General features: G+C 46.7%; 1 protein-coding gene across 1 annotated transcript; it reads right to left on the reverse strand.

Annotated features, from left to right (window-relative positions):
* Positions 1-350: 350 nt before the first annotated feature.
* On the reverse strand, positions 351-12,705 carry INO80E (INO80 complex subunit E). The gene is made up of 8 exons (XM_077447357.1): positions 12,509-12,705; positions 12,158-12,257; positions 11,592-11,662; positions 10,183-10,235; positions 10,004-10,079; positions 9,831-9,924; positions 1,985-2,113; positions 351-1,811 (listed from the first exon to the last, which is right to left on the reverse strand). The coding sequence occupies exons 1-8, from the start codon at positions 12,688-12,690 to the stop codon at positions 1,590-1,592; spliced, it is 927 nt and encodes a 308-aa protein (XP_077303483.1). The 5' UTR covers positions 12,691-12,705; the 3' UTR covers positions 351-1,589.
* Positions 12,706-12,715: the final 10 nt, after the last annotated feature.

Genomic DNA, 12,715 nt, shown 5'->3' on the forward strand with positions numbered 1-12,715 from the left:
GTGGTAAAAAAAATAAAAAAATTAAATAATGACTTTGTATTGGATGTGTGCAATAATAAAATTGACTTTTGCCTTCTATATACTCTACATGTGGTTCTGCCTTTAAAGTCCATGAAGGGTTTTCTTCTGCACATTGTGCATACCTTTATCCAATGTTCCTAGTTCTCTAGCTATGCTGGGAGCTCAGCCTGCTCTCCTCCAATGGTCAGACTTGTTCGGACATCGCCCCCTGCATAGGTATTCGCTGGGAAGATCAGTGTACTGCCGTTTCACCACCCCCAGCTCTTATGCAGCTGAGAACAGAGGGAATGTGATCACGTATAATAAAAAAATAAAAAATAAAAAGAAAGGAGGGAAAAAGATGTTTTTTTTTTTTTATCTTTACACAAATTTTTTGCCTTTCATTTCCATTTTAAACTGAATTGGTTGTTTTACAAGATGACGGTTTACAATCACTTTAAGTACATTTAGGTGCATGCCACCCACGGGACTTATCTCTATATATGCAACAGTTTTTTTGTACTCCAGCTGTGAGAGGAACAAAGCACACAGAGAAACTATACCCACCCCTCCCATCTGCTGCCAATTCACAGAAGCCTTTGTATTATGTAAACTCATTCACAAAATACAAAGGCTTGTGCAAATGGGCAGAAGGAAGGGAGCTGTGGGCATAGCAGATCCAGGGACTCTGCTCTTGATGGAACTGAGACCACAGCATGCAGCGCTGGTGCTCCAGAAGTTACCCGAAGTTCACCTGTCAAATGTGAGTAATAGGAGGCAAGTCTAGGAGGCGACAGGCACCTCGGTGGCAGGCCTGCAGTTTTTACAAAGTAGCTGAATTCCTGGAGTTCAGCTTTAATACAGCATGCCAAGCAAGCGCACCTGTTAGTGCAGAAAACAGTTTGTTTGGGTCAGCTTGGCCCAAAGTAACTTCTTAAAAAAAAAAAAAAAAAAAAAGGGGGACGTTAAGCCAAGCGCTACACACAAATGCGATTTGTCATGTGATTTGACAGTTCACATCACACCTTATTTTTGGCAATGGAACCGTCTCAAGCCACTGCGACTTTGAAAAATGTTCCTGCGCTACTTTTCTGCGATTTCATTGCAACTTGCATTGACTTCTGGTAAATGAAGTCACAGGTCGCAATGAAATCGGAGATCCAAATTGCACTGATCCGTGGCTTTGAAATCACGCTGAAGTAGTGCGATTTCAAAGTCGCACTGGTTTGAAGGGCTGGATGTGAAATTAAGTTTTTACCAGTGCTCCTCACTAGAAAAACTCCATCATTGGGAGGGGTGCCCACAATGTAGGTGTGACATTCAGGTGTCAAATCTTTAGCCATCCACATAGTGTAAATCTCCACCGAACGATCATTGAAAGGAAGTGGATTGTGCAGACTTCTGGATCTCCATCTTGTTTCCGTTTCCTTGAAGGAGTCAGAGATTGAAACGTTGACCTGGAAATTGAATGAGGAAATCTGCAGCAAAGTGTTTTTTTATGTAACCATAGAGATAAACGGGGTCCTTGTAAACGGTTACAAACCACGGGCAAGCCCAAAATGTGAATACATCCAGATGCCCCCCCCACTTTACTCAGGAATGTCTATGACCAAGTCGTCCTCCTCGTCTCCATCCAGGGGACCCTCGTCTCCGCTGCCCTCGCCGCCGTCGCTGAACATCTGCTGCGGGACGGTGCTGAGGATGGTGGGAGGCGGCGCGTGCTTGCTGGAAGACGAAAGGGACGAGAGACCTGAAGAGCGGGGGCTGAACGGAAGAACTCCGCCGCAGCTAGAGGAGGGACTCAGCGGAATCTGGAGAGTTTAATCGATAGGAGAGAGAGGAATCGGAGTGGACAGAAAAAAAAAAAAAAAAAAGGAAGAGGAAAAAAAAAAAAAATTCCATATTAAAGGGCAACATCCCCATTATAAGTGTTCACATGATCACGCACTCAAGTACTCACGCCACGACTCGCACACACAGGTACCTTGGGCTTCTTGGGGTTAACGCCGCGGTTCTTTCTGTCTCTCTTGGGTCGGTCGGTTTTGGGGGGCGTGGAGTTGGGGATGGGAGCCAGATATTCCGAGGGAAACGGGGTGTAGGGGGGTGAGCTCATCTGATGGAGGGGAGAGGTTGGGGGAGGGGGAGAGAACACAAGTCATGAGATGGGATGATGAAAGGCAGGAGGGAGAAAAAAAATATAAAAAAATTCAGGGGGGAAACAGGAGAAGAACAAAGGACCACCCTGAAGACAGGCTCACTAACATCAGATATATTTCCATACATTAAAGCTGAACTCCAGGCAAACCGCTAAACTCACAAATGCAATACATATATAGGAGGGGGTTTTACCTGTCAAAGGATTTATTTGTCCATTCAGCCTTGAGATTTATACAGCTCTGCTACACAGCACAGCCCTGTCTGGCAGGGGAGGAGATCTAATTTCTCTGCTGCAGCTCAGTCATATTACAGGTCTCCTCTCTCTCACAGCTTGTGACTGGACAGTGAATGGAGAAGCAGCAGATGCTCTATCCCAGGGATATGCAATTAGCGGACTTCCGGCTATTGCAGAACTACAAGTCCCATGAGGCAGAGCAAGACTGACAGCCGCAAGCATGACACCCAGAGGCAGCGCATGATGGGACTTGTAGTTTTGCAACAGCTGGAGGTCCACTAATTGCATGTCCCTGCTCTATCCTATCCGCTTGCTCTTTTATAAGCACATGAACCGATTGGCACCAATGTGCTGCTTCTCCCCTGAGCTCTGCTGTATGGGAGGGGGGCAAAAAATGGGCTATAGCAAATCAAAGTCAGGTACACACAATGCTTGTATTAAAAAGGATAAGTTTAACTTTCTGAACATGTTACATCAGTATTTAGGGTATAACATGTAGCATGTTCTGCATGTACCCCCTCGCCTCCAGATTTCCCCCCCCCCCCACCCTGCGACAGTGGGCTGGGGATCCTCTCCCCACACCTGCTGTTACAATTTCAAATCAGTGTAGCCATGTCATTTAATTTACAGTTTCCTGTGCACGAACAGACCACAAGCACTGTCAGCCATTGTGGCTGATGGCTTTGTAGCCCTCAATGATATGTGAGGGTGCTGAAGAGCGCTCTCCTAGTTCATTGATCTTTCTGCTCGCAAACAACTGCCAGCCTGTATCGGAGATTTGGTCAAACCGCTACTAGTCTGCAAGAGCCTGGAGTTGCACCTGCGATCTGCTGATCATGGGCGCAAGAATTGCCGGCAAAATAAAACTAATAAATAAGGGGAAACAAAACGGCCTGAGGTCTGGTATGAAGAAAGAAAGACAGAAAGAAAGACAGAAAGAAAGAAAGACAGAAAGAAAGAAAGATCCTTATTTGACCATGCAGCCCTGCAGGTCAGGAAAGGGAGGGGACAAGCAAGTAAGCTCCCCCTCCTGAACCATACTAGCCCACATACCCTCGACAAAAACGCAAAATGCATGAAAACTGCATGCAAAAACACAGTTTAAAAAACGCAAATCGTGCCTGAAAAACGCATAGATGTGAACCTGGACTCAACAATGAATACAGAGCTGCACTGATTTGCGCCTTACGTGCCTGGAGTTCAGCTTTAAGTGGACCTGCTTTATGTAAAAAAATTATCACACTTCGAGAAAGCACAAAAATCTACAAGACAAAAACATCCAATACTTACCGGTCACAACCCCTCCAGAAATGGGTAAAGTGAAGCTAAAGCTCAATTACTTGGTGGCCATTTTAGATCTCTTGGGGGATGATGAGTAACGCTAACACCCCCCCACCCCTAAGCACCGACATCTATACCTACTCACCTCGATACGGTCTCAGTACTCTCATTGCAATCACTTTAAATGAAATAATGGGGCTGATTTATTTAAAACTGGAGAGTGCAAAATCCGGTGCAGCTCTGCATAGAAACCAATCAGCTTCCGGGTTTTATTGTCAAAGCTTTACTGAACAAATTGAAGCTAGAAGCCGATTGGATACCATGTAGAGCTGCATCAGACTATGGGCACTCTAGTTTTTGTAAACCAACCCCAATGAATCCGGAGGGACGGCGTTGCCTTTTGTCGAGTCATTATCTACTTCCTGGACTGAAGGGAGGACACCATCATGTAAGCCTAGGTTCCCATCTATGCGGGTGTAGGGATGTAAATAATCCGCATTCCCGCACCTGGCTGCACACAGAACCTGGTGCTTTAATGAAAATGATCAGGGGTGTCATTCACTCTTCACAGCAGCCTCACGCACTTAAAGCGCTGCAGTTTCCCACACGTGCAAAAAGCACCAAATGTGATTTCCATGTGGCTGCGTTTTTTTTTTTTTTCCTAAAAAAAGGACCTTTTCCCCAACAGGAATCGCAGGTATTGCAACCCATGAAAATAAACGGGCTACCCATGAAAAAACGCAGCACACAGAGCTACATAGATGTGAACTGGGCCTAAATCCTGGTGCCTGTGCGGTTCTTGGTTATCCACTTCCACCTGGCAGCACTGGGATTGTCGGTTCGAATCCCAACCACGGCACTACCTGCCTGGACTTTGCATGTTCTCCCTATGCCTGCGTGGGTTTCCTCTGGTTACCTCACACACGGCAAAGACATGCTGGTAGTAGTGGTGCACCAAAATGAAAATTCCGGTGCCAAAACAGAATATTCAGGATTAACAATTTTTATTTTGTTTTTTTTTTAAATGTTTAATTTAATTAGCAGCTGGCGTATTTGCATTGAAGCCAATGGAACGCAATGTTGCATTGAAGTCACTTTTTTTTTTTTTTTTTTAAATTGGCAAAGCACCAATAACCCTATTTTCAGCCAATAATTTTCAGCAGCCGATATAGAAGTGCATCCCTAGCTGGTGGGTTAAGCGTCTCCTGTTTAAATTGGCCCTAGTATGTATATGTATGGATGTGAGAGTTAGGGACTTAAAGTGGTTGTAAACCCTTACAAACCACTCTGACCTACAGGCAAGCCTAGATTAAGGCTTACCTGTAGGTCCAAGAAATATCTCCTAAACCTACACGGTTTAGGAGATATTTGCAAAAAGACAGGCACCGCTATCTACGGCGTATGTGCCTAAGACAGCGGCGCGCAGACGCACTGTGCATGCCGCTGCTAACCGAGAAATGCCGTTAGAGGCGGCTCCCGTGTGCATGAGTGACATCATTGCGGCTCCGGCCAATCACAGCGCCGGAGCCACAATACCCGGAAAGAAGAGAGACACTCCGTGGAAGAGGGGACAGCGGTGAAATCGGTGGCTCCTGTGTCAGGTAAGTGACACATAATGGGCTACTATGTGATACATACTAGCCCATTATGCTTTACCTTTGCAGGGAAACAAAGAGGAAGTAAACCCATCAGGGTTTACTTCCTCTTTAAGACCCCCATACACACTATTAGATTTTCTGCAGATTTTGGTCTTCAGATTTACAAAAAAAAACAAAAAAACAAAAACAAAAAAAAAAAAAAAAAAAAAAACACATGTAGTGCAAGGGCCTGCCTGATTGTATAGAAACTGAAACTCTTATATTATATGGTTTTGGTAGATTTGAAAACAAAAATCTGAAGAAAATCTAATAGTGTGTATAAGGCTTTAGAGCACAAGCTCTTTGACATGATCGTACAATGCACGGTGCATCCAGAAAGTATTCACAGCACTTCACTTTTTCCACATCTTGTTACGTTACAGCCTTATTCCAAAATGGATTAAATTCATTATTTTTATCAAAATTCTACAAACAATTCCCCATAATGAAGGCAAAGAAGTTTGTTTGCAATCTTTGCGACCTTATTTAAAAAAAAAAAAAAAAAAAAAAAAAAAATCCCATGTACACAAGTATTCCCAGCCTTTGCTGAATACTTTGGTGAAGCCCCTTTGGCACCAATTACAGCCTCAAGTCTTTTTTGAGTATGAGGCTACAAGCTCAGCACACCTATTTTTGGGCAGTTTCTCCCATTCTTCTTTGTAGGACCTCTCAAGATCCTTCAGGTTCACAGAAATTTTCAGATCTCTCCAGAGATGTTCATTCAGGTTCAGGTCTGGGCACTCCTTTGTTATCTTGGCTGTGAGCTTAGGGTCGTTGTCCTGTTGGAAGATGAAACTTCCCCTCAGTCTGAGGTCCAGAGCGTTCTGGAGCAGGTTTTCATCAAGGATATCGCTGTACATTGCTGCATTCATCTTTCCCTTGATCCTGACTAGTCTCTCAGTTCCTGCCACTGACATATCACCACAGCATGATGCTGCCACCACCACCATGCTTCACTGTAGGGATGGTATTGGCCAGGTGTTGAGCGGTGCCTGGTTTCCTCCAGACATTACACTTGCCATTCGGGCCAAAGAGTTCAATCTTTGTTTCATCAGACCAGAGAATTTTGTTTCTCATGGTCTGAGAGTCCTTCAGGTGTCTTTTGGCAAACTCCAGGCGGGCTGTCATGTGCCTTTTACTGAGAAGTGGCTTCTGTCTGACCACTCTACCATACAGGCCTGATTGGTGGAGTGCTGCAGAGATGGTTGTTCTTCTGGAAGGTTCTCCTCTCTCCACAGAGAAACACTGGAGCTCTGTCAGACTGACCATCGGGTTCTTGGTCACCTCCCTGACTAAGGCCCTTCTCCCCCTATCACTCAGTTTGTCCGGGCGGCCCGCTCTAGGAAGAGTCCTGGTGGTTAGACACTTCTTCCATTTACAAATGATAGAGGCCACTGTGCTCACTGGGACCTTCAATGCTGCAGACATTTTTCTGTACCCTTCCGCAGATCTCTACCTCCATACAATCCTGCCTTGGGGGTCTACCGACAGTTCCTTGGACTTCATGGCTTGGTTTGTGCTCTGACATGCACTATTAACTGTGGGACCTTATATAGACAGGTGTGCGCCTTTCCAAATCATGTCCAATCAACTGAATGTACCACAGGTGGACTCCAATCAAGTTGTAGAAACATATCAAGGATGACCAGTGGAAACAGGATGGATACACAGTCACGGCAAAGGCTGTGAATACTTATGTAGATGGGATTCAACCCCCCCATTATGGGGTATCGTTTGTAGAATTTTTAAAGAAAAACAATTAATTTATCCCATTTTGGAATAAGGCTGTAACGTAGCAAAATGTGGAAAAAGTGAGGTGCTGTGAATACTTCCCGGATGCACTGTATATATGTAAAGTGCTGCTGAAATGAATAAAGCACCTGTAATAAATAATAATAATAATCTGACACAGATCAGTGCCTGCAGCAACCTTTTCACCTTGTGATTTGTTACAATGTACAGTCTGATCATTGGGGGATGCTTCCTCCCGCTTGCGGTAGAGCAGTGGTTCTCAACTCCAGTCCTCAGGACCCACTAAGGCCCCATACACACTATTACATTTTCTGCAGATTTTAAAGAATCAGCTCGGGCGAGGAGAACGCTGGATTCCCTGGACACAGGTAAGCGTCCTTATATTAATACAAGTCTGCAGGTACAGAATTTGTAGCTGCTGGCTTTTAGTTATTTTCTGGGGAAGACTGGAGCTCCTCTTTAAAGATAAACCAGACTGGCCCTTTACAACCTCCATCTGGTGATTGATTACTTAAATTGTGAAAGTCCCAGGGGCGACGCTCCGATTCCACCTTCACTACAAAGTTTGCCCTGCCAACCCTCTCTCCCTACTTATACAAGTATGCTGGACTGCAAGCACTTCAGACTTCACAGGCCGCATGCTTGTTCCAGGTTAGTAACTCACTAGGTCGTGAAGCCAAAACGAGGACTACAGATCCCAAGCTTACAGTAGCAACAATATTTATGATCAACAAGTTCACTTTAAAATAAATCTGATTTACCCATCCGGGTAAAAGCACCAGGTTTACTTTAAAATGTCCACCATAAAGTTATAGGCTAGAGTGGTGAAATCATAACTTTTCCATAATATGGACTTCCTGTGTGAAAACACTGATTGGTCCAGAACTTCCACATACACCTCCAGCCTTTGCCTCCTGAAGCTGAAGGAAGCAGCAGGGGGTTGGGGAAGGGGTAGGTAGATGCTGCTTGGGATGGAGGGGACTGAAGTAAGCAGGTTTGCCTTAAAGATGTCCAAGTTTCCTGTCACCAAGCTGGTCCAAATTAACTAACTATTTGTTTCACTAAGTGCTGCAGTGTCTCAAAGCGCTATATGTACTGCATGTAACTTCTGCTCCATATAGTACACACTGCTGGGATCTGGATGCGAGAGAGACTTCCCATCTCACACCAGGGGAAAAAAAAAAAAAAAAACAGTCTGGCTGAGAGACACTCAGCCATTCATAGGCAGCTTTGCATTTTGTATAAGAATACAAAGGCTTGCTCGGATTGGCCAAGTCCGAGAGCATGACATCATCAGCCCACCCCTCCCACTCAGCCAATCAGAGGAATCTTGATACTCCTTCATAGAATACAAAGCTTGAAAATAAGAAGAAAAGACCTCACATCCTGAGGTTCCAATTGCCCTTATTGAGCCACCATGACAACAGACACCAGCAACGTAGAAGTGTTTCAAAAATACATCTTGTGTTTAAAGCGGTGTTCCACCCACAAATTGAACTTCCGCCGATCAGATTCCTCCCCCCACTCCGGTGTCACATTTGCTACCTTGGGGAGGGGGGGGGGGGGGGGTAGCAGATACCTGTCTAATCCAGGTATTTACTTCCAATGCCAGGCATAGAATGCTGCAAGCTCCACGGTAGATAAGCCATGTCCAGCCCCTCCATACCCCCCCCCCCCCCCCCCAACCGTCTTCTGGGAGACACACAGGTCCCAGAAGACAGCAGGGACCTGAGGACTCGCACATGCTTAGTAGGAAACCAGGCTGTGATGCCGCGAGGCTTCACTTCCTGACTCCCTTACTGAAGATGGCGGTGCCTCCACCCAACGGACAGATTGGCTTCGGGTGAGGACATCGCAGGTGCCCTGAACAGGTAAGTGTCCATATTTTAAAAGTCAGCAGTTGCAGTATTTGTAGGTACTGACTTTATAAAAAAAAAAAAAAACATTTTAATCATCTTCTGCTTAATCATCACAGAATACAAAGCTGCCTATGAATGGCTGAGCGGTGCTTAGCTAGACTCGGTTTTGTTCCAGGTGTGTCACAGCCAGAAACAAGCACTGTGTACTGTATGTAGCTGAAGTTACATGCAGTACATACAGCACTTAAAAAGGGGTTGTAAACCCTCAAGGTTTTTCACCTTAATGCATTCTGTGCTTTTAGGTGAAAAACCTCCAGTGATGCAGCAGAGCCCCCCTTTTTACTTACCCTAACCCGGTTTTTCCAGCAACAGGGACGGGCACACCAGCTAAAGCAGGTGTCTCTGGGTCCTGATTGGATAGACTGATAGCAGCGCAGCCATTGGCTCCAGCTGCTGGCAAACAGATCCATTGGACACACAAGCAGGACATGGGAGTGCCCCGAGGGAGAGCAGCTCTCCAACAGGGCACTTGAGAAAAGGGAGGAGCCAGGAGTTCCGCTGAGGGACCATAGAAGAGGAGGATCGGGGCCACTATGTGCAAAAACAACTGCATAGAGGAGGTAAGTATGACATGTTTGTTTTATTTTATTTTTATTGAACCTTTACATATCTTTTAAAGACACTGCAGCACTGAGTGAAGAAAATAGTTTTCTTGGACCAGCTTGGTCCAAACAAACTAAAGTGACAGCAAACTTGGACATCAGCTTTAAACCTTGGAGCAGAAATTCTATTGGACGAAGCAGAGACAGGTTCTGCAAACGAATAGCTGCTCAGCTGAACATCAGCAAGCAGGAGGCAAGGACATGAGAGGATTAGAGGCTAGCTATGATAGGAGAGGGTGACACTTACTGCACTCAGGTAAGAGCCTCCAGCGGCATGCAAGGATAAGGCCGACGATGAGGAGGGCGGTGGGGAGGCAGGACCAGCCGAGGGACTTCGCTTCCTGTAGAAGGTATAAGAAGAGATTACAGAGGACTTCTGCTCACACTGCTAACCGCACACAGAAGATGAGCTGACCGTACCTCCTAGCCGTGGGCGTGCTGGTGTCCCGGCCTCCCTCGGTGTCGCTGTTGTCAGATGAAGCCGTCATATCGGAATCTGAGCAAAAATAAATAAAAAAAACACAGGCAGGAGGGTGTTACTTTAAATTACCCACAATTCTCCCTACTAGCCCACCCAGGTTCTTGCATCATCATCGTACCTGAGGAGTCGTCCTCCACGTTCTCATACTGCAGGATTCTGTCCAATAGGAAGCTGAGAAGATGGAGCACAGCAGTCAGTAGGTGACCCTCTGCTTTCTGATTACACAGCAATAACAGGAATCTGTACTACAGCCAACACCTTTTCTTTTAGGCTTCATTCACATGTGCGGCTGGAAAAAAACTGGTGATTGAGCCTTGGTTTTATCGCCCCCAAACCACCTGTCTGGGCACCAACATGGCTGTACACAAAACATGAAACGGCATGTGGTTTTCAGCAGGCAACGCCGCCGGCGAAATTGACTAATGCAAAACAGAGGATTTTCCTGTGAAATTTCTTGAAATGAAGGGTTATCACCATAGCAGACTCTATCCAAAACAAAATCCAACCATTCAGGGCAGAATTCATGACTTAAAGTGTATGTAAACCCCAACAATCAACTTCTCTTATTTGTTCCCTTTTGGATACATGTTGATCCTGCCAAAAATCTTGTGAGCAGTAAGCTTCCTGAAGATGAGGATGAGGAGGGGAAGGGGGTTATGAAGATGAAGATGAGGAGGGGAAGGGGGTTATGAGGAGGTTAGGAGGAGGAGGTTAGGATGATGAGGAGGTTAGGAGAGGGAGGAGGAGGAGGTTAGGAGAGGGAGGAGGAGGAGGTTAGGAGAGGGAGGAGGAGGAGGTTAGGAGAGGGAGGAGGAGGAGGTTAGGAGAGGGAGGAGGAGGAGGTTAGGAGAGGGAGGAGGAGGAGGTTAGGAAAGGGAGGAGGAGGAGGAGGAGGTTAGGAAAGGGAGGAGGAGGAGGAGGAGGTTAGGAGAGGGAGGAGGAGGAGGAGGAGGTTAGGAGAGGGAGGAGGAGGAGGAGGAGGTTAGGAGAGGGAGGAGGAGGAGGAGGAGAGGGAGGAGGAGAGGGAGGAGGGGGAGGAGGGGGAGGAGGAGGTTAGGAGGAGGAGGTTAGGAGGAGGAGGTTAGGAGGAGGTGGAGGAGGATATGAAGAGGAGGAGGATATGAAGAGGAGGAGGATATGAAGAGGAGGAGGAAGGGTTATGAAGATGAGGAGGAAGGGTTATGAAGATGAGGAGGAAGGGTTATGAAGATGAGGAGGAAGGGTTATGAAGATGAGGAGGAAGGGTTATGAAGATGAGGAGGAAGGGTTATGGGGTCTGAGTTTTTTCTAACACATCAGAAATTAAGTAAGCAGGGCTGACACCACATGCCTAGGAATTAATAGAGGAAGGAACAAATTCTATTTCTGGCACATTCAAGGTTCTCTTTTCCTGTACTGGTAAATGTATACTGTAGAGATGTACTAAGTATGCTTTTATTTTGCCTTGTGAAGAGCTTTGAATGCAGACCTGTACCTGGGGACATGGTTATATGAATAGCTCCCGGTGCTACCAAATTCCCGATTTACCTTTTGTCCCGGGAGACTTTCAGCAGCTTCCTCTGAGCTCTTCTCAGCTCTTCCTGGAAACATTCCTGCTCCTGGGGGGAGAGAGAGAGGTGGGAAATGAGGAGGGGGAGGAAAGGAAGGAGACAGTAGAAAAAAAATAAGAGGGGGAGGAAAAAAAGAAATCGAGGGGGGGGGGGGGAAGGAGGAAGAGAAAAAGAGAAAGGGGGGGGGAGAGAGAAGAAGTAGAATGGTGTCAGAAGTGAGAAGGACAACGTTTCAGGTTTGGATGGGCTCTGGTCGGATTGGACTGATCCTGGAGATCTCAGTGAGTGTCGGCTCGGATTCTACCCTCTGAGTGGGGGATGGGAGGAGTTGTCGGTGGAATTGGCCCGGGTCATGTTAGAGAAATCCCCTTTTCTGAGAAGGGTGGGGGATGGAAAGGTGGATGAAGTCAGGTGATCACCGGCCACAGCAGGCATGGTATATGTCAGGTGATTGGTTGCGGCTGTATAAGACCCCCACCCCCGGCACCCCTTGCAGGCTGTCTGTGATTTGGACTCGTGCTCTGAGCCGGGTCGGTGACTTACATAGATGAGAAACTTCAGTTTGCGTTTGAGATTCTTGTACTTCCTCTTGTAGTCCACCTCACCGTCCGCCTGTCCGTTCATCCTTGGCTCACACCGCTCCCTGTGGAGGAAAGGGACAGAGGTAGGTGGATGGATGGATGGTCACTCTGGAGTAGAGAGCAGCCCACCAGAGACAGAGATGGCTGCAGTGTCTCTGGAGATGTTTGGGAATACTGAGCTCATGCAGAGCAGAGCAGTGACTGTTCAGGCCCCTCCCCCACACATCACCATGACAGGCAGAAGGCTCTGCAGGCCCAGCATGTCCTCAGGTCGGGGTCTCCAATGACCATATTAATACATTGGGCCTCTCACCTCACATCCAGCTCTCTTCTCCCCCAGGAAGATGAGTCTACTCGGTTCCTGAGGTTACATGACCTCACTTCCGGTCCTAACCCCGTCCTCCAGCGGGAGGAGAGTGTCGGCCATGTTTCTGTAGACCTGCAGCTTTTACATAAGAAAAGACGATACCAAGATGGCGCCGGGGGCGGGGACATCTCGCAGAGCGCTGAGGGCGGAGCC

The sequence above is a fragment of the Lithobates pipiens genome, unplaced genomic scaffold, assembly GCF_037356315.1.
Source record: "Lithobates pipiens isolate NorthernLeopardFrog02 unplaced genomic scaffold, aLitPip1_a1.2 Scaffold_22, whole genome shotgun sequence".
In the NCBI taxonomy this organism is placed as follows: domain Eukaryota; kingdom Metazoa; phylum Chordata; class Amphibia; order Anura; family Ranidae; genus Lithobates; species Lithobates pipiens.

Bases quoted from the DNA above. Each gene is read 5' to 3' on its own strand.
- INO80E (XM_077447357.1), bottom strand. From the start codon at position 12,690: ATGTCCCCGCCCCCGGCGCCATCTTGGTATCGTCTTTTCTTATGTAAA. The intron at 10,236-11,591 runs GTAAATCGGGAA...CCATCTTCTCAG, and splicing joins AAAGTCTCCCGGGACAAAAG to CTTCCTATTGGACAGAATCC. The intron at 9,925-10,003 runs GTACGGTCAGCT...TACCTTCTACAG, and splicing joins AGCACGCCCACGGCTAGGAG to GAAGCGAAGTCCCTCGGCTG.